At 39.5% G+C, this 23946-nt stretch overlaps 1 protein-coding gene across 5 annotated transcripts in view; it reads left to right on the top strand.

Moving 5' to 3' along the window:
• ESRRG (estrogen related receptor gamma) overlaps positions 1-23946 on the top strand; it is a 660741-nt gene that overhangs the window by 499912 nt on the left and 136883 nt on the right. For all 5 annotated transcript variants that reach the window (XM_075863340.1, XM_075863336.1, XM_075863337.1 and 2 more), the window contains one exon: positions 21944-22359. In XM_075863340.1, the coding sequence (XP_075719455.1) occupies positions 21944-22359 (416 nt within the window). The remainder of the gene's footprint in view (positions 1-21943; positions 22360-23946) is intronic.

Below are 23946 nucleotides of genomic sequence, written 5' to 3'. Positions count from 1 at the left end.
CATATCTATCTATCTATCTATCTATCTATCTATCTATCTATCTATCTATCTATCTATCTATCTATCTATCTATCTATCTATCTATCTCATATCTATCTATCTATCTATCTATCTATCTATCTATCTATCTATCTATCTATCTATCTATCTATCTATCTATCTATCTATCTATCTATCTCATATCTATCTATCTATCTATCTATCTATCTATCTATCTATCTATCTATCTATCTATCTATCTATCTATCTATCTATCTATCTATCTATCTATCTATCTATCTATCTATCTATCTCTTTCATGTTGCATGCTGTGGATCAATGTGATACCAGTGTTACATGTCACAGTCGTAGTTGAATACTTGTATCTTATTAATTTGAGTTCATGGTTTGGGATTTGTGGCTGGACGTCTTTCAAGCACACCTGAGCCAATAATTTCCCCCTGAGACAATAAACTGCAGCCACCTACTGCCCATTAACCATCAGAAACTGATTCCAGTCTCTGCCCCAGCTGCAAAATGAGATTGAGATCACTTTCATAAGTACAATGAAATGTCTGCAGCCTCGATAACACCTCACAGCAGTGAAATCACACGTAATTTGATTAAGGGATTGTCCTCTCGCTAATGTTTCTAAGTACATATAAACAAAAGCAGCTTCAGATTTTATTTTTTCGGGGGGGGGAGGGGGGATATATTGTTTCCATAAAGGGGAAGGTCCGGTAAACACCTCTTTTATCATTGAACCCAGAACCAAGAGTCTTTAAAGTTGTTTTTTTTTAAACCGAAATTTCAGTTCATAATATATCTTTATAGCAATCGGAGAACAATTTTTCTGATTGAAATCCCCTACCTAGGCATAGAGCTAACTGATAAAATTCGGACTACCTGCAGCTACAACTAGGGGGAGCTTGCTGTATATACACTTACAAAACTTCTATTGAACTCTATATTAAACCTGTCTGCAATAAAATCCTGAACTCCCTCTAGTGGTGGCTTCGGACAGCCAGAACGTTATTATTTAACTCTATGGCTAAGCAGAGGAATTGGAAAACAGAACTTTAACCAATATACAGATATAATATTAAATGTAATGTATCACAACCATCTAAATGTTTATTTGTTTGTAGGTTATAATAATTCTATCTTTACTGTAATGGAAATCAGCACTGACTTCCTAGTAAGTTTGTGGTGGGCTTGTGCTTACACATAGCAGCCAATCAGATCAAGCAGAGCTGCAGCATAAACCATCAGGAGGGACAGGATAGCAGCCTGAGCTCCTACTGACATAGGTGGTGGATTTTAGACTTGTCATTAGACAATGCATCTAATCTGGAGTCAGTGATCATAGCTGTGTCCGAATGTAGCAGAGCTAAAAGAATACATCCCAATAGCCAGCACTTAGTAATGGTCAAACTATACGGTGTATACGCTTTGCTGTTTTTCAGCTGATCTTGCTTGCTCCTAGAATACATTTTACGTCAAGTGAATCAAACCATATTCCATTAGTTGGGGAACAGTGCATTTTATTAACCCACATCCTGTCCATTCGTCCTCTTGATCGCTGGCACTTATCATATACTTCCATACTTTTCTCCTCGAGCTTTCTCAACTTCAAGAATCATGAAAAGTAAATTCCTATTGCACCTGTCCACCGTGACAAGCCGAGAGAAAATTGTGGTCATTTGGATTAAAGACATATCCATCAGCCGCGGACAGGTTATTATATGTCTTCTTACAATATATGAATCCCATCTGCGACATGTTCGGAGGCTGAGAGTGCCGGCTTTATATAAATAATTATCATATTGCTGATATACTGTGCACTGTTGCAATATATTCCCTCTATGGCGGCATTCTCAGCCTTATAACCCGTAACATAAATCTCAAGTCTTTTTATTAAATAAAATGTGCGGAATAACATTTTCGAGGTAACGCGCACTTCACCGCTCGTGTGCCTTGTTACGTTTAGTCTTGATCTGACATCTTGAAAGGAGGTTTAGCTTAAGTATAATGATGCATGTCACCTAGATGTGACAGCAAGTCTTGTTTAACATGCAGCACCTCCGTGTACGGGTTTCAGTGCATGATTTAATCTCACTAATTTGGTTGTATGCAATAAAGATTAACATAAAACGGCTGCTAAAGTGCGATGTACTTGATATTTCTAACAAGGCATATTGCCTCGTGTCAGCATTAAATTCTGTAAATAAGAAGCGGTGACAAATTTTAGGAGTGCTTTGGACACTACTGACAAATTTGTTTTAAAGGTGTGTGTGTGTGTCTTTAAATGGGAGTGGCTTGAAAGGGGTGTGGCTTAACATAATTTTTTTTTTTAGCTACAACAGTCGTACACATATGATGGGCTTTCTCTGGCAAACAGACTCCCTTAAATCTGAGCGTTTTAGGAAGTGCCTCTCAGTTTTTTAAATAGGTGACACGGACCTTTTTGTATTCAGTATTACATTTTTTTTTTAAAGGGGATGTTTGGGAAACCGCACCACTTTTCTCTATGGGCTGTGTTTGGTATTGCAGTTCAGCCACAGTGACTTGAATGGGGCTGAGATGCAATGCCAGATTCAGCCTATGAGCGAGAGTGGCGCTGTTTTTAAAACCGAGGCAGTGCTATGTTGGAAATAAGTCCTGGATTATTTCTCTTTTCCCCCCTCTCTCTCTCTCTCTCTCTCCCTTTCTCCCTCTCTCTCTTTTGCTCCCTCTATCTCCCTCTCTCTTTCTCTCTCTCTCTTTCTCTCTCTCCCTCTTTCTCTTTCTGTCTCTCTTGCTCTCTCTCTCTTTCTCTATTTCCTTTCTCTATTTCTTGCTCGCTCTCTTTTTCTCTCTTTTTCTCTCTCTTTCTCTTGCGCTCTCTTTCTCGCAATCTTTCTCTCTTTCTTCTCTCTCTTTCTCGCTCTCTCTCTCTCTTTCTCTCTCTCTTTCTCTCTCTCTCTCTCTCTCTTTCTCTCTTTCTCTCTCTCTCTTTTTATCTCTTTTCCTCTCGCTATCCCTCTTTCTCTTTCTCTTTTTCTCCCTCTCTCTCTTTTTCTCCCCCTCTCTCTTTTTCTCCCCCTCTCTCTTTTTCTCCCCCTCTCTCTTTTTCTCCCCCTCTCTCTTTCTCTCTCTCTCTCTTTCTCTTTCTGTCTCTCTTTCTCTCTCTCTCTCTTGCTCTCTCTCTCTTTCTCTCTCTCTCTCTCTTGCTCTCTCTCTCTTTTTCTCTCTTTTTCTCTCTCTTTCTCGCAATCTCTTTCTCTCTCTTGCTCTCTTTCTCGCTCTCTTTCTCTCTTTCTTGCTCTCTCTCTTTCTCTGTCTCTCGCTCTCCCTCTTTCTCTGTCTCTCTCTCTCTCTTTTTCTCCCTCTCTCTCTTTTTCTCCCTCTCTCTCTCTTTCTCCCCCTCTCTCTTTTTCTCCCCCTCTCTCTTTTTCTCCCCCTCTCTCTTTTTCTCCCCCTCTCTCTTTCTCTCTCGACGGCTGCATTTTTATATATATATATATATATATATATATATATATATATATACAGGTTTTTTTTTGCCACATTATACATAGTAAAACAATACAAAGTTGTCATTTGTATAGTTTTCCTCACGCAAACCGTCAATAGCACCTTCACATTTTAATGTGTGATTTTGTGCACCTAAAGGCCATTTGCCATTTAAAATTTGTCATCCACATTTGTGTCTGCAGTCATCAGAAGTCACAACCGATTAAAACCGAAAGCCTTTTCAAGCAGATACATAGTAATCCTGCCCAGAAAACCCCACTCTGGATGCAGCGCTATGTCAATGGTTCTACCGACTATATGTCTGTAGATAGATAGATAGAGAGATAGATATGAGAGATAGATAGATAGATAGATAGATAGATAGATAGATAGATAGATAGATAGATAGATAGATAGATATGAGATAGATATTAGATAGATAGATAGATATGAGATAGATATTAGATAGATAGATAGATAGATAGATAGATAGATAGATAGATAGATAGATAGATAGATATGAGAGATAGATAGATAGATATGAGAGACAGATATTAGATAGATAGATAGATATTAGATAGATATGAGATAGATATTAGACAGATGTACCTTGCAAATAATTAAACCCCCCCCCCCCCCATTTAGAGTCTTGTGACATTACCAATTACTTCAGAAGTTACATAATTAGTGTAGTAAAGCCCCCTGTGTCCAACCAAAGTGTCACATGTTCGGTCACATGATGTCAGCTTAAATACACCTGTTCTGTAAGGTCCAATAAATACGGCTGAAAATGGCGGAGCTCTTTTCAAGGGAAAGAAGTGACGTGCTCCTTCTTTTTACGGGGCGTCTTTTTATGCGCTGTTTTTTAAAACAGCGGTATAAAAAAATGTCTTGTCTGAACAAAATGCCATTTTTTCAATTGAATACAATGGGCAGATGTTTGTAGGCGTATTTTGTGGCATTTACGCCCATTATACGCCTGAAAACTCTGTGTGTGAACATACCCTAAGAAACATGAAGACCAAGGAGCTCTCCAAACAGATCAGAGACAAAGTTGTGGAGAGGTAAATATCCTGGAAAACTGGTCGGGATTGAAGGAAACATGGACGGCCATGATTACAGGGCAATTCTTGAGGAAAACCTGTTTGTCTGCCAGAGATTTGAGACTGGGACAGAGGTTCATCTTCCAGTAGGACAATGACCGAAAACACGCTGATAAAGCTACAGTGGAGGGGTTTAAGGGGAAACATTGAACTGTCTTGGAATAACCGAGTCAAAGCCCAGACCTTACTCCAATTACACGAACGCAGCCCATCTAACGTGAAGGAGTTGGAACAGTTTTGCCTGGAAGAATGGCAGGAGCCATGACCATCGTAAAGCTTTCATGGTGTCTCTAAACACATTCCCAATTTAAACAGATCCAAAATTCTGCACAGACTAATTTCTTAATATATCTCAATAGTGGTCGGAGCTCAGTTTTTCCTGCTCTGAATCCCCTGCAAAGACATGGAGCTAAATTTTGTCTGCCTGCATCCACCACTAGGGGGAGCTTACTGCATACAGTTTATACATTGAACTCAATAATGTAACAGTATGCCTTTAAGCTCCCCCTAGTGGTGGCTGCTGGCAGCGAAAATTTTATCATTAAACCCTATGTAAACAGAGTTTCAACCCCTATAAACATCAATTATACAATTAATCAGAACAGAATGTTGGCCCTTGAAATGACATGATGATAAAAATGGACTTGTGGGTGTAGTAGCAACCAATGAATGGCCCCAAAAAATTCTAATCATGGAGTCGTAAGGAAGTATTCTTTAAATGGGCAGTGGTGCTGGTCATGTGATCCTTCCTAGCCAATCAGTCAAGGGGATTGTACTCTTTTTTTCCTGCTGTGTCTAAACTTTCTGTACAAATTCTTCAAGTGTTATTGTATCCACTGGTGGAGTGTTATTACGGCACTTACCATTTATTGTACTGCTGTCCTCTTTTAAGACCTTTGCACCCAAGATGCCACTAGGGCCCCCATAACTATGCCACTATCAAACTTTTCTACTACCGGAGCCCACATGTCTTCTTCAGGAGCCCGGCATTATAAAGGACCCTCCTATTAGGCTACATATTACACTTTTTCTTGATTTTATTTTTTCTATGGAAGATTCTATTTCTGTCGACTTGTTTGTAGTTTTTTTCATGGGAATATATTTAGTGTTTTTCTTTATCAGTGATACATTTCAGAAAGTCATCCATGCAGCTCCCGGTTGTGCGTAAAGCCAGTGCCACAGCTCTTTCTAAAGGTAGTATTAGTATTATAGAACTAAACCAGATTAGGGCGAATGTGAATTAGATTTGCTAACAGATGGCGCGGAGGAAATTAAAGGTGCTTTGCGAATGGAAGAGACAGCAGCTCCGCTTTTCTCTCTGTCTTTCTTTTCGTGCACTTGATAGACGGGTATAAATCACAACAATCCCGTCTTGACAGCCAATTTCAAGAATTTGATCTGGTTAAAGACACGGCTTCCCTGCAGCCGCTTCTCTAGATTTTTCTCCTGAACGCCGCACCTTGTCATCTTTACTCAGGCACCTGCCTTTCCCCTAATGGAATTTGCTCTAATTATAATTTTAGCTCTTTAGTGTAATTACTTTGTCCTATAAATGTATTCTTCATTCTGTCCTATTGCAGTGTTTTCTCTTTTTTCTCATTTTTTTTTTGTAGAGCAGCTAAATATTAGTTCGCCGGTGTCATTTTATGGACCTTTGAGGGATATACTTACACGTTCATACGTCCGGTTTTTGACGCAGTTGTTCCTGCAATCGGCATCTGCATATTTTTTTATTTTTTTTTAAAGAAGCAGTTGCAGAATACAAGATGTTGTCATTTTGGAATGGCCTTATGTTGAATAGTGCCCTGTGTTGTATTATCTGCCGTATGATGGTTTGTTATATAGTGTACAAATACCCATGCCAAACAGTGCCTACGTATCCGTACCAAATAATACTTCTATATAGGTGCCTAAAAACAATACTATACACTGCCAACATCACAAATATTATATACTGCACACAGCCTAAGTAGCAGTGAAGAAGTAAATACTGCCATATAGTGTTCAAATAATACCAACATACAGCGCTCATATAATAGCCTCATGCATCATTTAATAACAGCGCCACCTACAGCAGAGGTGGCTGAAGTGTTTGTCGTGACTCCGCAGGTCGCACGCCTCTCACACCGGTCCTATGTAAGTAAGAGTGTTCTTACTCCCCTATATTATTGCTCCATTAGGCTTGTACGGTGGCGCTATGACACTCCGTGCGCGCAGCAGTGTTCCTCCATATGTCACTGTATAACAGAGTGCCCTAGAAGCAGTGATACATTGTAGCAATCCCTCATCCATGAAGGCAACAAGGTACATCAAAATGTGTTTGATCCAGCGTGAATAGGATCTGAGGTGCTGATTCTGGATTATCAACGTCGTAGAAAATTATACAAAACTCCTTGTAATAGAGAAGCTTCAGGAAAACCGCTCAAAAGAAATGTTCATTCAAAGTCTGCTGCTATAACGCTGAATTCCTACCCCGTGTTTTGCTGCGTTTTTGTGGGTTTTTATTGGCACTACTTGCTGTAAGGTTTTTTTTTTGGTCAAGAACAAAGGGGTTTTCCCATCAGAGACATTTATGACATGTCCGCAGGATATGTCGTAAATGTTAGATAGATCCGGTCCCAACTCTGGGACTTGCACCTATCTCTAGAACGGGGTCCCTTAAACCCCGTTCTGGTTTTTGTGCTCACACCGACTCCCGGCCACTTACTGATTACATGGTCGGGAGTTACGGAAACTGCATAATTCGCTGAGCTGCGCGGTTTCCGTAACTCCCGTAGAACTGAATAGTAGTTACAGAAACAGCATAGCTCGCATGCTGCGCTGCTTCCGTAAGTGGCATTCACTAATATGGGAGTTACAGAAACAGCATAGCTCAGCGAGTTACGCTGTTTTCGGAACTCCAGACCATATAACATTTTTCATGGTCGGAATTCACCTGCTTCAGCCGCAACACAGAGCGGTAGAACGGGGTTTAGGGGGCGCCGATTTGGAGATAGGTGCCAGAGGTGGGAACCGCATATCATAAATGTCTCTCATGGGAAAAACCCTTTAACTATAAGGTCTATAGTGAAATATTAAAAAGTCTACATATACAGCACTTTGTTTTGTTGCGTTTTGGTGGTGTTTTTAGGGTCAGTGGTGTTTTTTTTATATTTTTTTTTTAAAACGCTGCATGCTCTGGGTATGGCATTTTTCTGATAGGCTTCTCTAAAGCACTTGAGAAACAACAGAACATTTTTAGAAAGCTTCAAAATAAAAACGCCACCAAAACACTGGTGAAACTCCTAGTTCTGTGCTGGAAACAACTGCCGGATTATCGGAATTTCAATTTTTTTGTATTTCTATTAGAAAGTTGCATTGCTTTCCTTTATACAATTGTAAACTGTTGTTTATTAACTATACTAAGGCAGGAATAATATAAAGTTCAGGCTCTGCTCACACCTAGTTTTTTTCCTTCCGTCGGAGGTATGTCAGGAGGAGGATACCCCGACATATAGCTCCAATGGAAAGCTGTGACCCACCATACAGGCATACGATGACTTATGTCGCCAATAGGCTCCCATTGTAAATAAATGTAAACGTTTTGTTGCTGTAAGCCTCTTCTAGAAAATTGTATCAGACCGCGCTCTACTATACAGTGAAAAAACGTATAAGCTAATGCATACCCACCCAGTGTATGCCAATTAGACACTATTTTGGCATACACTGGGTGCATGGGGCCCTACGGCTTTTGTGTTGGGAGCATCCCGACTCATACGCCAAACACAATGAAAACAAAGCGTGAACTGGGCCTTATAAAAAAAAAAATAGCATGCCTATATATTTGTATTTATATATCAAAATTCTACATTGGCCTTAAAGGGCTATTACGGTTTTAGCAAATCAAGCTTATCATGGTATAATGAGAAGTTGCGCTATTTACCAAAGTACTTTTTGTGTAAATGTCATAAGCTTTGTAATATATCTGCTTGTTGTCATTCAATAGGAATTCATTGTCTACTTCCAGTGAATAAAACACAGGGGCACTGCTCGTTACAGTACAGTCCATGCGTCCTTCGCATGAAACAACACATTTTTAGTCACTAGAAGTAAACCATGAAGAATCGTATTGAATGACAGCAAGCAGAGATCTAAAAAAATTTGAAGAACGGATACAGAATGTATATTAGAAAAATGTAGAACTTTTCATTCTACAATAAATAAGCTTTATGGGTTTAAACCGTCGTAGCCCTTTAAAAAAAAAAAATCTTCCACCCATTTGCAACATTGTAGCGGTTTACACAGAGAGATTCCATTGCGTGTACGATGAGGGGTTAACCCAACCTTTGTGTAGGATTTTTATTAGACATCTGTTTAAAGACATTCCCCTATCAGACGAGCCTTTATCCTGCTAAACCGCGATAGCGAGGTGAGACGCTAGATGCACATACATAAAAGGTTAAAAATGACAGCTTACTACAGTCCATTCAAATACAATTATGCAGTCACTTTGTTTGTCAACTGGAGCGCTGTCTAACATATGCCGAGACTGCCACAGAATAGGGGGAGAGGAGTCTCAAGGAAGAACAGATCTTCCCAAAGAAGCAACAAACAGTTGGGGAAAATGATGTTTCCTACTGACAATCAAATCAAATGTAGTAACAACTCGCCAGCTCCCCGCTGCTAGCTGACAGCACGCCGAAACACACTGGGACAAACATTCACTTAAACACTGATTGCCGGAGAACGCCATCCTGCAACTTACACAGTCGTTCCCGAATGGAGAGGAAGATAAAAAAAAAAACGCTTATTTCTAAGCAACTTTTGCAAATGTGACCTTTTTATGCTCTTTATTTAGAATTCGAAGACTTGTTAACCTTCTCCTTTAATACATTTAAAGGGATTGTCCACTTTAATACATATAAGGAAAAAAAAACATTGCAAACACAAAGGCCCCATGCACACAACCGTATTTTCATCTATCCGTAAATACGGATTTGTAGTCATACGCAACTTATCTGCGTATACGGAACGGTATCCGCTAATACAATCCGTAATGCATCCATATAGGCGGATATTCTAAAAAAGAAGAAAACCCACAAATGATGTGCAATATCTGCAAACCTGGCATCGCCTAGCAACGTTTCCGTAGTTACGGACGGCTACGGGTGCACATCTGTAGCCGTCCGTAATTATGGAAATGCCCATAGACTTGTATCAGGCGTCCGTGACGTAATTACGGACAAGGATAGGACTTGTTCTATATTTTATGGATCATTTCTACGGAACGGACACCCATCCGTAAAAATACGGAAAGGTGTCCGTAGCCCATAGAAATGAATGGGTCCGAAATTACGGTCCTTAATTATGGATGAAAAATACAGTCGTGTGCATGGGGCCGAAGACTATATACAGTGTATTAGGCAGATAAATTTGCATTGCTGCTACATTTACTTAGAAAAGTGAGATTCTTAGAGCACATTTTGACTAAATTGTGTGAGACCACCTGCCACGACAAGGCAACCTCTTTTAAGTGCGACCCTAACCTAAAAATACACCTCTGTTCTGGGTCTGAGCATGCAGAATATACTCGGGGTAGGTAAAAGACAGCTTTACTCTAATTTAAAGCACCCCTGGGAAGAATAGGAGGAGCGCACAACCAGAAAGGGAGGCAGTCGTCACCCCCACATGTACAACACGAAACACAAAAATGGTTGGTCAGCACATCCCAGAAAAATGCAGAGTGCTGTTGGAATGTTTTTTCTTTACATGTAGTGTTTGCAGTCACAGCGTACGTGCACCTGCACATTTTTCATTTTTTTAGGATGTGCTGACCAACCCTTTTTGTGGTTCCTTTTGTCTACTTTAAGGCTGGATTTGGATACAGTTTTCATTGCAGTTTTCAAGGCAGTTTCTTAAAGGAACAGTGTCATCACAAATTATTTTTTTATATGTTAAAGATGTTAGTGCTTTATTAAAAACGTTTATATTCATTTGTGTGTTTGTGTTTTACTTTTTCTTATTTTTACACTTTTTCTTCCCTATGGGGGCTGCCATTTTTTGTTCCATTTCTGTCTGTGTCGATTAACGACACATACAGACATGGAATACGGCAGCCACAGTCCCATAGGGACTGCGAACGGCTCCCGTCCCATTGACTTCAGTGTACGGCGTCTGTGTGGGAACTGCGCATGCGCCGCTCCCACACAGTCCAATTCGAAATTGGCGCCGTCCGGCGCCATTTTCCTGTGGACCGGAAGTCGCGGCCGGACAGTAATATTACTACTTCCGGTCGCGGCTTCCGGATTTGTGCACTTGGACCAGCGGCAGCAAACGGAGCGGACGGGCCGGAGGGAGCCGCGGCGGCAGGAGCAGGTAAGAGATTTCAATGTATGTTCGTGTTTGTGTGTGTTTACTACTGTATGTAAACCTACTACACTGTGTGTTAGCTCAAAAAATGGCGACACACAGTGTAGGAGGTTACACCGTTCAAACCCCTCGTTTATCCCGGCACTAGCCAGGATAAAGGAGGGGGGGATGCTGAGAGCTCACTAGAGCGAGGGCTTTTAACCCAATGTTGCAATGCTGCAATTTTGGGAATAGCTCCATCTAGTGACCAAAAATGGGTAGTATTATAAATTAGAATTAATTTATAATATTTCCTGACTCGTGAAAAAAATAAAAAAAATTTGAACAATGTTTAATCACCCACACACTAAATGTTTAATTTTTTAAAAAAAAACATGTTTTTCTGGCAACACATTCCCTTTAAGTCAAACACAGAAGTAGATACAAAAGAACTGAGACATATTAGTCTTTCTTTGATACTTTTTTTTTACTCTTTTAATTTGCACTAAAAATTGCTACAAAAGCTGCAACAAGGGATTTGTTCTCCAATGATGAAGCCTCAGGTGCCAATCCATGATCTCTTGTGTCAGTGAGTTAGTGTTGGGGCACTCCGCAATGTCAGCTTGGGAGATTAAAGAAGGTAATTAGCAATGACCGGCACTGCCACTTTTTTATTGTATAGTTCCGAAGGTCTTTATTGTGCAATAGACAGAACAGGTCTACTGGCACAGCAAGCAGTGATCCTATATTATCCTCCAATTTTGGGGCTATTGTTGGTTGATTTGCTGGAGGATGAGTGTTGTTATCAAGTGGGAAATCTGTTTTATCCATATCCACTAGACCTTATATATGTGATTTTCCACCTCATTAGGGTTTGATTGAATGTTGATTATGAGTAAAAGGTATGTTCACCAATATATTATTGTTCCAAGGCATCTCCCTTAAAAAATTAGGCAATATTGATAAAAAATGTTGGTTAAAAATATCCTACCGTTTTGCGTATACAGCTCCTATGTAGACCTATGAAATATCCTGAAATACTTCTATTGCATCCACTAGTACAGAGCTATTAGGGCATCTTATACATGAGAAATGACAGGTCCATTTAAAGGGATTGTCCATTTAATAGAGGGTGGAGGACTTGTGCTGTCTCTCGCTCTGGAGGACTTGTGCTGTCCTGCATTACACAGAGAACCCATTGATATTAATTGGTACCGTGTAATCCTTAATTTATCCTGTGGTGGCGCTGCAGGGAAATTGAACACTTACTGCCAGGTTTCCCCACAGATTACAGCTGATCACTAGGGGTTTTTAGCAGCGGGACACTTTGTGATCAGCTTATTGTCAAGGGACCCCTCTAACAAAGAGGGAATGTCCAAAGCGGAGACCACCTTAACTTAATTTAATTTTAGAAATGTAGATTTTTTTTATTATTTTTTTTAAAAGTAAAGTTGACCAGCTATTTTCAATATTACTGTCATCTTCGTTCTTCCTTGACTTCACTGGTTATTATTAGATTGTCCTGCTGCAACCTTTTAGAATTTTCTTGCTATTGTTGTGTAAACATTTATACCAGATGCCAACCCTAATTAATGTCCGGGCATGGCCACGTACATTGTGCATCACCTCCTAACATTACCTCATGAGCTGTATAATCAAACGTCCAATAACAGACACACAGGAGCTTCACTTTATCTTTTTTTTTTTATTTGAAAAAAAAAATTTTTTGTACTGGATTTGTATGGAATAAAGTTACATTTAGATATTTAAATATACTGTATTCATTAATATTATCAAATATAAAATTTGGTTTATTTTGTATTACAGAAGATGAAATGTAATCAGCAGCCTTACCCATTTTGTAAATAATAAATGAAATAAAAAAAAATAAAAAAAAAATTAAAAATATATATATATATAAAATGAGAAAAAGAGTAAAGCAGCACAGCAACAGCAGTGGGTGCAGGCCTCCTAGGTTGAGGCTAGGAACCCTTGTTAATGAAATCCCAAAAAATTATTCACCCCAGGCAGGCAACGTTTCGATCCGTTCTATGGCTTGACAAAGATCCCATGGAGACGGATCGAAACGTTGCCTGCCTGGGGTGAATAAACACACCACTTTTTTTCACCAATTTCCTTGGAGTGCTGCCTTGGATTATATATATATATATATATATATATATATATATATATATATATATATATATATATATATATATATATATACATATATATATTTACAAACTATTTATTTGTAAATAATAAATAAAATAATCATAATAAAAAAAAAATAATAAAAAATATATATATAATATTAATTTTTATTTCCCTATCCTGGGAAAAAGGGTACATACCATAGTGACTGTTTTCGACCCTTGGAGTGAGGGTTTGTCCATTCCTTTTCGCTACTGGTTGGTAGTACCTGTGCAGGACTCCCCTCTTCAGAGGAACTGCAAACAAGGGGATGGAGAATAGGCCATAGTGTCATCAAAAGGTCTTGGATGTAGAAATAAACACCAGGCCCTCCTGTCCTTGGTGGCAAAACCTGACACAATATTGGAGGGCCCATTTTTACCCTTTTTCTGGTGCTAAGGGGACCCTCTACTCTATGTATACCACTGGCCATGCGTATATGTTTGGCTGTGCATTTACTTTGAACATCGGGGCAGCTGAATGGCTCGGCAATTTTTGTAATGTCGAATGTGTCATCAAATTTGTTTGTACGCTCTGGGTATTGTTGCTTCATTTTCTGCGCAGTCGTCGGCAGCGCTCATCTCACTTTTATTGTACATTTACATTTTTATCTGTTTGTATAAAATAGAGCTTGAGTTGTAAACTATGCACTCTGGCAAGTTCACATCATTTTGTCTCGTAGCCACAGAGCAGTTGGCACCAGCTGGGCCCCTCCTGATGCCAGAGTAAAATCACTTAAAATAATATAGAAGAGATTATCTCACAACAGAACGCGTGCTAGAAACCGTAGAGCAGATAAGGGCTCCAGCGTGCGCTTGAGATGTGTCTCGCCTGCCTGCGGAAGGAACCAAATTGAGATTTCAATACTGTAAAGATCTTCTGTAGGCTAATTGTGACATTAGAACAAATGTATATCAATACTGTTATAGCAAACGGACATCTGTTTAATTACAAACCAGCAGCTAATGAACTTCTACAAAAAAATACTGTTCCAGAATGAACTTGTTCTAAAGCAACTGAAATATATACAGTCCAGCAGAGAGTAGATGTGAGCGCACCCCAGTGTCAGGACAGTATTGAACCCCTTTCTTTCTTTCTTTCTTTCTTTCTTTCTTTCTTTCTTTCTTTCTTTCTTTCTTTCTTTCTTTCTTTCTTTCTTTCTTTCTTTCTTTCTTTCTTTCTTTCTTTCTTTCATCTTTCTTTCTTTTTTCCCCATTCCTTCCTTCCTTAATCCCTCTCTTTCTTCATTCCCTCCTTTCTTCCCGCCTTCCTTCCCTTCTTCCTTCCTTCCCTCCCTTCTTCCTTCTTTCCTTCCTTCCTTTTTTCCTTCTTTCCGTTCTCCTCTCATTCTTTTTTCTTTCGTTTCCCTTTTTTCTTTAGTTTCCCTTGTTTCTTTCGTTTCCATTTTTTATTTTTCATTCCTTCCTACCTTCCTTCCTTCCTTTTTACTTCCTTCCTTCCCTTTTCCTTCCCTTTTCCTTCCCTTTTCCTTTATCCATACCCTTTTCCTTCCTTCCTTCCTTCCTTCTTTCCCTTTTCCTTCTTTCCTTTCTCCTTCCTTCCCTTTTCCTTCTTTCCTTTCTCCTTCCTTCTTTCCTTCCTTCCCTTTTCCTTCTTTCCTTTCTCCTTCTTTACTTTCTCCTTCTTTCCTTCCCTTTTCCTTCTTTCCTTTCTCCTTCCATCCTTCCTTTTTCCTTCCTTCCTTTATTGCTTCTTTTCTTTCCTTTTCTTTTTTTTTTTAAATCTTTTATTCTTCCATTCTCAATTCCTTCCTTCCTTTGCTTTATTCCTTCTTTCCTTTCTTCTCTCATACTTTTGTTCTTTCCTTCCTTTTTTTTTGTCTTTTCTTTCTCCTTTCCTTCCTTCCTTTCCTCCATTTCACTCTCTCTCTCTCTCTCTCTCTCTCTCTCTCTCTCTCTCTCTCTCTCTCTCTCTCTCTCTCAGTATACCTCAATTGCTATATAATAGATTTATACTATCTGGTCCTGAATTCAGGGAGTTGTACTGTTATTGGGCTATGCCATATATATGTATGTATCTATATGTAATATGTATATAGTGGCACATAATAGTTTCTGAATATAAGAACATTTGTGTAGTGTTCCTTTAAAACAAACTTTAGCACGTTCCTTCTCGGGGATGTCAGTTTCCATTTAGCAGGCTGACGCAATGCACTGGTGTGCCTGGTGGCATATTTGATGTGTAAGGCGGGTAATATATGCACAATGGCATATCTATATTTGCACAGCGTTATTGTTCATTTAAACGCTGTATTGATTTGATGTTTTTCATTGCTTTCACTATGACAAGCTATAGACCATAAACAAGGCCTACTTATCTGTAGCTGCAGAGGAGATTGAATAATGAGGATTGAATAAACTGTGTGACTGGCTTATCAGGTTAACCCTTTAATCCCACATACCGACCAGCCAGGAAGAGTCAGAGGTAACGCCGCAAGACTCACAAATGTGAATGACTTCATCTTAGGGTGGTATGTTGTACAGAAGATACTGTAATAGGGCACCCATAGAAATCCAAGGGTCCATATTGTACCTCTGTGTGCCTCCAATTTCATGCTGTGGCACATGGAGATTCCAGGGCATATTACATTGTGTGCCGTAATAAGATGCCATACAGGGGCAACATATAGTGGCTTACCCTATGACTCCATAATACAGCGCCGTATGGACTCTATGTGCCACCTTTATATGCTCCATGTACATTGCTTTGCCTTACTATGTATTTTAGTATAGTAGTTACGAATTGTTGAGCCTCAGGGTGTGTTCACACAACGTATTTTTCCGATAGAAAAATCCATAGCGGATTTGCTCGCGGCAGAAATCCAAAGTTGATCCGAGGCTTTCTGCCACGGGTCTGTGTGTGGCTTCTCGACCCAATTTCCGTGCGGAAACTGCGTCGATCTGTGTCATGTCATTACTTTTTTTCCCGCCAGACAAATTTCCACCCTGAAATCATCTTGAAAATATGTCATGTGAACATTGCTGGAATCTTGAGTTGGATACCAAGCAATGTGTGTCCCCTCATGCCTGCCATTCATTTATCTTTCGGGCCGATACACAACGCACAAAACAGACCACCCAAATTGCTCTTCTTCCAACTCCTACCAAAAATTGGTGCAATAAATGATGTTGCATCTGAAGTACAGTGGACCTTTGTATCATATACATGTATCTAGACAGGGAAGCTTAATATAGCCTAAAGCGATGAATGAAATAGCGCCCCCAAGTTGAAGATAGGAATCTGTAGGCATGGAATACAGATCTGCCAAAAATGCTCGGCACCTTGCCTCCTGGATGATGTGTTTCTCGATCCACACTAGGCTGCATCAATTCGGAAGACTTCTGGGAAAGTAACTTTTTAGTTGCCATGATGTTTCCTCGTTTAAGCCATTGAAATGTTTGTTTTCCTATTCCGCATAGATTTATTTCGTAATGGCTCCGTATTCCTCTCAACTTAACCAGGCAAAGCCTTATTAGAAGCAGAGGAGAAATCCTTTTTGTGCACCTTGTTTCATCTAAGCCAGTGCACCTTAATGCAGTGATGATATGTTAGGAGAGAGAGTTGTCAAAGCATCGTATTACTGTGATGCCGTAATGACACCCTGTCGCCATAAAGTAGTCCTGTTTCCTCAAATCGCACGTTGCACCGTTGATTTCTGACATGACACTTCATTCAGTCTCTCTGCTTTGCCTTCCTCATTCTTATACAACAGCAGCTGGCTCCCATTTTTCTACTAAGTGATTTGTGTTTTTGCCACTTTGCTAGAGTGCAATTAATTGAAGCAGAAAACATGCTCATTGTGAAGTAACATCCAGGGTTCAAGTAAGTCGGCTCCGAAATCCATTGCACCATTTACCTTTGGAACAGATTTTTGCAATGGCTTTAAGGGAGCTGGTTGCCTATTACTTGAATGGGGGACAGTGAAAATGCCAAGTCTAATTTTTTGTTGTTCTATCTTAAAAAGATTAAAATTTGAGCTTGAATATCCAATGCATTTCCCTGGAACCTGTTCATATAAATCTCCACTGTGTAATATTAAAAGCTCCAAAAATAAAGCTCTATGTGGGAAAAATACAAAAAGTAGACTTTCAGATATAACTGTCACAGCAACTTCTTCTAGGTAGTCCGCCGCAGGTCCTAGGACTTCATAGGTGTTTAGACCTGATGACAAGTCACCCGAACAAAACAACCAATATTGGTCCTAGCGGTGAAGTGTGGTCCATAGTGGCACGGGAATGGACAGGAATTTTTGGATTTTCCTCACGTAGTCCTTTGTTTTTAGAGGACCAAACCCTTTAATCTGATTCGGATCTAAAATAAATATAAAAAGTCCGGCACGTTATTAATGGAAATGTTTAGAACTCTTTCTGTGACTAACAAACCCTGGTAATAGACCCTATATGTGCGTTTAGAGCTAATAGAAGGGGGTTCCCATCTTGGGATCCCTCTCTACTCACCGAAGCCAAGAGATGCATCCAATACATCACCTGGCTTTGGATCAGTGGTCTCCAACCTGTGACTATTGCCTCCACAATCTATCAGAGCCTGTTGGTAGCAGAAATTTTGGAACAGTTGGGCACCCATAGGTTGACCATTGCTTTGGACGGTGTCCCATGGATTACTATTTCAGTGGCACCCTATAATGCTTCGTTTACTAAACTCTTCCTCTGCTTTTAACAGTAATTCAAGAAAATCCTCAAAGGGAGACCCTCTACCCTCCCCCATTGCCTAAATCTGCTTTTTGGGGGGTATTCACAAATCAGATTGTCCAAATCAGAAAACCCCTTAAAGAGGACCTTTTACCCCTCCTGGCATGTCTGTTTTTTTTTTGTTTTTTTTTTTAAATAAGTAAAGAATACACTATGAATTAACATTTTTGGATCATCTTTTCTTAGATCTCTACATTGTGCCCTTCCTCGGTTATTTCTTCTAGAAATGTATGAATAAATTGACAACTGGGTGTTAGCAGTTGGGGGGTGTGCCTTACACAGTTCGACACTGTCCAATCAGTGATGAGACTGTGTAGGGACACATCCCTTTAACAAGGGGAATGGTAACACCCAGTTGTCAATTTATTCATAAGTTCTAGTAGGAATAACCGAGGAACGGCACAATGTAGAGTTCGAAGAAAATATGTTTCAAAATTGTAATTTCATAGGGAATACAAGTTTGTACTAAAATAGACACGTCAGGAGAGGTGACCGATTCTCTCTAAATATCTTCTGGCCATTTTTCGTAGTGTCATTTTCAAGACCTTACCAGTTTAGATTAGGTAAATCATAAATAATTTTTTTTACCAGTGTTTGGGACATTGGGCTCATTTTTCAGTATTTTTTTTAAGCTTATCCTAGCGCATGTGGCCAACATTTGTTAACCTCTATATTAGCAATTGAGATAATGTGAATTTCTGGACGAGTAGAAAAAGCAGGATTGACTTTTTTTTTCTAATAAAGAACAGATAAAGTCATCATCTTGGAAACGGCTTCTTTCTGACAAAAACGAGCTCTTTTGAAATAAAGCCATATTCACTGTATTCCTGCTTGAGTTAATGTGAATTTTAGTGCCTCCAATTTTAGATTGAAGAAGGGGCCAGGATAAAACCCACTATGTGACAGTTGAATTTATAGATAATTGTGAATATTTCTGTCCTTGAATAATAATATGGAGATTTTTAAAAAAAAATTTTTGGGCTAAAAGAAATGTGAATTACACCCTGATGTTAGCAGCTTAGTATAATGGAATGATGTCTGCATTTTCTTTCGTGTAATGAACTCCACTGTAATTAGCAGGTCAACCACCCTCCACCGCACCCCCCTCGCCGAGCTTTATTTCCGGCACAATTCTAAATATTGCCTAGCATAACAATAGATGTCCTGCAATCAATGTTCATACAAGTTCATCTGGAGAGCACAAATAGTAAAATTGGGTCAAGTGATAGCTCCTTCTATGGAAATCAAAGGAATGAAGTTTTTCCCACCAATTTAACCGGTTACTGACCGCTGGCTGTGTATTTACGGCCGGCGGTCGGGGTCCTTAAAACCTGCGCCATAGACTATTTACGGTGTGGGTTTTAGCTTGCTGCCTAAGTGATCGGGTTTTAACTTGCTGTCCGAGCGATAAGGCAGTTGAATGGCGGGTCTCCGGCAGTCAGAGACTGATTCGCTGCTTGTATCTTCTCTGATCTCTCCTACACAGCGCTCAATGAGTGCCTCTATTGGCCCCAGTGATCATGTGACTGGCTAAACGGTATCTGGTCCTGAAAGCTCAAAATAGCCCGGTCCTGAACTGGTTAAAAAAGCCTCTTACTAATGTTCTGCCATCTGACCAATGATTACAGCCCCGTAGGACATGATAATTTAAAGTAAACATTTTGAAGTTTTTGAAAAGATGTAACAGTTAAGAAGGTTTTACGTGAGCTGGTGCAGATATTTTCATGATATGTCTGTAAAAATAATCTGGCGTTTTTGATAAACTGTGATGCTAAATAGTGGTGATAAGTACTAGATTATTATGCATTTTGGCAATTGCATTTGAGATGAGTGAATCGAGTTTACTTACCCATGTTTTGCTGATGGGCAAATTTCCTACTACAGAGTCTTTTCAGAGCAAGCTTCACCAACAGGCCAACCTAGGCAGATGACCTTGAGGTCTATGCTAATCTAGGTAAAACTGATCTCTGCTTGACCTGAGGGTAGGGATAGACAGGGGGTCCACAGTGACTGTTGCCCAAGAGCCCGTCTGCCATAGTTCCTCCCTATAAGACAATGTAGGCTAAAATAAAGATCTAAAAGGAAGTTTTCAAAATGATGACTAAAATATTTTCCTAAGTTTCTAGAATTGTCAGTGCCGAGATCTTTGATCCATTAGGTATTTCAAGTAGGCCTTTGCCTTTGAAGCTTATATGAGATATTGTAATCCTTGGATACAAATTGGTTATTTTAGCGTTATGTTTAAAGGTCTGAACAAACTTGGACAAGATCCTTAGTGAAGCTTTGACCAAATTTTTGTTTGGTCCTTTCAAAATGTTGATAGGCGGCATCAGAAGAAGGCCTGAAGGGCTAAACACAAAGCCTTAGCTTATGTTGGTGTGTCCACTATAATCTCATACTTTTGACTTGGAGAACAACTAGACAGAAGCCACCAGTTCTCTTAGACCACTTTGACGGTATCTTGGGCAGGAAGAAGTAGAAGAAACTCTTAGCATTGTAATAAAAATATGAATCTGTGATCTGCAATGTACACCTGGATACGAGGGATGAATCTGAACGAATGTTTTAATCATGGCTGCATAAAATTCACTACTGGAGAGAGAGCGCGAGTAAAAGGGAGCGTATTTTAGTACCCTAATAACTCCTAACTCTAGCCGAAGATCATAATGTATGTGAGAGCAGTCCAGTAATTATAAGGTAATAAGTGGTTTTGTAAGTGCTCTAAATTAAAAGGAATTCGCAGAGCTGTTGTAAGTCAGAGCTGAGCCACTTTCCTTCAAATGTTGGCCTGAGCCATGAGCGCAAAGGCAGATGAGACGTTTGCATGACTGTAATTAGTGTTAAAATAAATAGGTTAAAGACATATTAAGGAAATACAGTATTTACTAGACCCCGTTTCTATCTTCCTTAAAAGGTTACATGCTCTCATTGCACGTCAGGTGCAACACCGGCAATGCCGGCATTAGACATTATGATTATCATAAAGATTAAAATTGATATACAAGATACAACACATTTCTGTGATGCCGATAATTCTTAGAAAGTTTTAGAAATGCGTTGTAAATGTGTGAACCATAACCGGGTCCAGGAGGACAAACAAGGTTTACAAGGAATTCATGGGATGGAGCAGAAGAAAGGTTCTAGTAGGCCATTCCATACAAGGGCTGGACTACCATTTCCATATTCTTCATCTATGAATGTAGTCTTTTTGCAGATTTCTCATACTACTTGTGAAATAAGTAGAGGTCCAAAAGTCTTTGTTGATGTTGTGAAGGGAATATAAGTGACTTGTTGTGACCATGACATTTGCTACTAGTTCAGTTGACAACCATAGTGTATAAGACAAGCGAAACCATAGTTGGCCATAACAGAATCTTTTTGGGTTTTCTTTGTAGAGTAGACAATTTGTCTTATGGTGGACCAACTTACCTTCTTGCCCATCGTTGACTGACGTGGAGCATAGAGTACTGTCCCTGTCCCAATTGCCTGGGCTATATTTTCAATGTGTTGTGTCGTAATATGTTACATTATAAGAATGTGGATGGAGCAACCATTTGATTGCCTATCAAGCGTAGACTAGCTATTCCCACTGAAAAAAAGCTATTCTACAACCATTTTTATATTTTATTCTCCATTTTTATGTTTTCTTCTCTACCTTATGTATAAGGTACATTGATGATCTTTAAATGGACAACCCAACCAATGTTGTTCAATAAAGGTTTTAATTGACCAAATGAAAAAAATTTAGCTTGAAAAACATTTTGTTATATATGTCCTTGTAGTCTCTTTTTATTTTAGGGTAAATCAACAGTAATATACTTTACACAGCATTATACTCTACATTTCACATGTACAATTTTACCTATTGACTAGTAGTCCTACCTTTGGGAAAGAGGATTGAGGCTTTTTAAAGTTTTTGTTTACCGCCTGTCTGTAACATTGCTAAATCTCTGCCATGGCCTTATGCTGATTACCTTCATGTACAACAAGGGTTATTGACTGATGAATGAATGATGTGCCGTCTTTAGCCCCTACAGAGCATCTTAAAAAAAACAGGAAGCTTTCTTTTATTAAACGGAGCCTTCTTTTTATTCTTGTCTCCTTATTACCATGCAGGCTTCTTTGCAGAATGTCAAGCAAGGATCGACACATTGATTCAAGCTGCTCGTCATACATCAAGACGGAACCCTCAAGCCCAGCCTCACTGACGGACAGTATCAACCATCATAGTCCAGGTGGCTCATCAGACGCCAGTGGAAGCTACAGTTCCACGATGAACGGGCACCAGAATGGACTGGACTCTCCCCCATTGTACCCATCTGCTACAGGTCTTGGTGGCAATGGGCCTGTCAGGAAAAGATATGATGACTGCTCTAGCACCATTGCTGAAGATTCACAAACCAAATGTGAATATATGCTCAATGCAATGCCCAAAAGACTGTGTTTGGTGTGTGGTGACATAGCATCAGGATACCATTATGGAGTGGCTTCATGTGAAGCCTGTAAGGCTTTTTTCAAAAGGACAATTCAAGGTTGGTGCTTCTTTCTCTCCCCCCCCCCCCCCGCCCCCCCAAAAAAAAAAAACACAAAAAAAAACCAATTATAGAGTTTAGAAAGTCAAAACTTCATTCATTTCACAGGAAACTCTTCGTGTTCTCGCTAACCTGCCAAAAGTTTTAATGGTGGTCTTCAACAATATGGAATCCTTTAATTTTACCAAAATGTTCACTCATGTTTTTTCCACTAAACTAAATGTTCTAGACTAATTCTAATGATTGCAGGAAAATACGCAACATTTTATAGAACATAATTTATAGTGTTGACCTCATCGGATCATATTTTTACCCAATTTATTTTAATTTCTGAATTTGCAAGAGGTCCTTCAATACGACCCTCTCATTCCTTCCACCAACTCAAAATTGTCACATCTAATGCAATTCTTTTGCTTGCATTCTACTAATATTTGCATGTAGCATGATGAAATCCAACACAGGTCTAGCATATTACGAAGTAAAAACATTCATGGAAGTGCAATACTAATTTATACTTTAGGTGGCAAGAAGGGGCACGGAGAACATTTGATGAAAACATTAATCATAGAATGGTTTGAGAAAGTTGGTGACATAATGACTTTCAACATGTATAGTGAGTAGGCATAAGAGGTAATACCACTAGTGGCAGCTGTCAAGGGCAAATGGGTAGGGTTGGTTTCAGGTGTAGACCCTTGGGTGACAGATTCAGTTGACCTCTTGTTAGCCGTACCTTCTGTTTAACAAACAAAGAGCATGTTTGTCCGTTTAACCATGGGCCCGAGAAGTCCAGTGGGCGTTGCCATCTACCTAGGTTCGCCTGGTGCTGACGCCAGTCCTACATATGGGGGTTAACAAAAAATGGACACAAATGGAGGGACTGGTTACAGGGTGATGGAGGAACATGGACTTGTTTATAGAAAGGACTGGCGGCTATTGCCAGATTGAGATACAATAATTCACATTGAATACATAGAATGTCCAAGGTCACGATAGTCGCGTGTCTGACAGAGCGTCGTAGATATGACATTAGTTATTGCATTCACAATATTTATAATTGTATTCTCCTATTGAGAGTGAGTCTACTAATTCTCATAAACCACATATCCCTTTAATCACTTCTATCAGTGTTTACGTATAAGCCGTTCCAATGATATCAGCTAATCTGGAGAACTGTACTATAAATAATAGTCGCTCCTATTCAGCTCTACTATTATGATATAGTATGGGATGATTACAGTATGTACATGAAGATAAGCTTATTCCCAGACCACAGATAATAACATTAATGGACACTGCACGCGACTCGATTGGTCGATGCTCGTGTGGTTGTTTACAAGGGCCTGCTAGTGCCCAACGACCGAGAACGTATGCCACTTTCCATTAACCCGAATGCAAATAAAAGTAAACCTTGTAGCTTTCATGTATCTTGATAACATTCTTCTCTTTTTGTGAAGTTGTGATAAGACCTGCGGGAATTATCTACAATTGGCGTTGTTATGTGCATGGCCAATCAACCGCTCCTTCTACTACGTCTCCTATTGCAATTGTTGGCGTAATACTTGACCAATGAGGAAAATGTAGTCACCT

The sequence above is a fragment of the Rhinoderma darwinii genome, chromosome 4 (genome assembly GCF_050947455.1).
Source record: "Rhinoderma darwinii isolate aRhiDar2 chromosome 4, aRhiDar2.hap1, whole genome shotgun sequence".
Classification (NCBI taxonomy): domain Eukaryota; kingdom Metazoa; phylum Chordata; class Amphibia; order Anura; family Rhinodermatidae; genus Rhinoderma; species Rhinoderma darwinii.
Note: the sequence above shows the minus strand (reverse complement) of the source record. Positions and strands in the feature narration are given on the sequence as shown.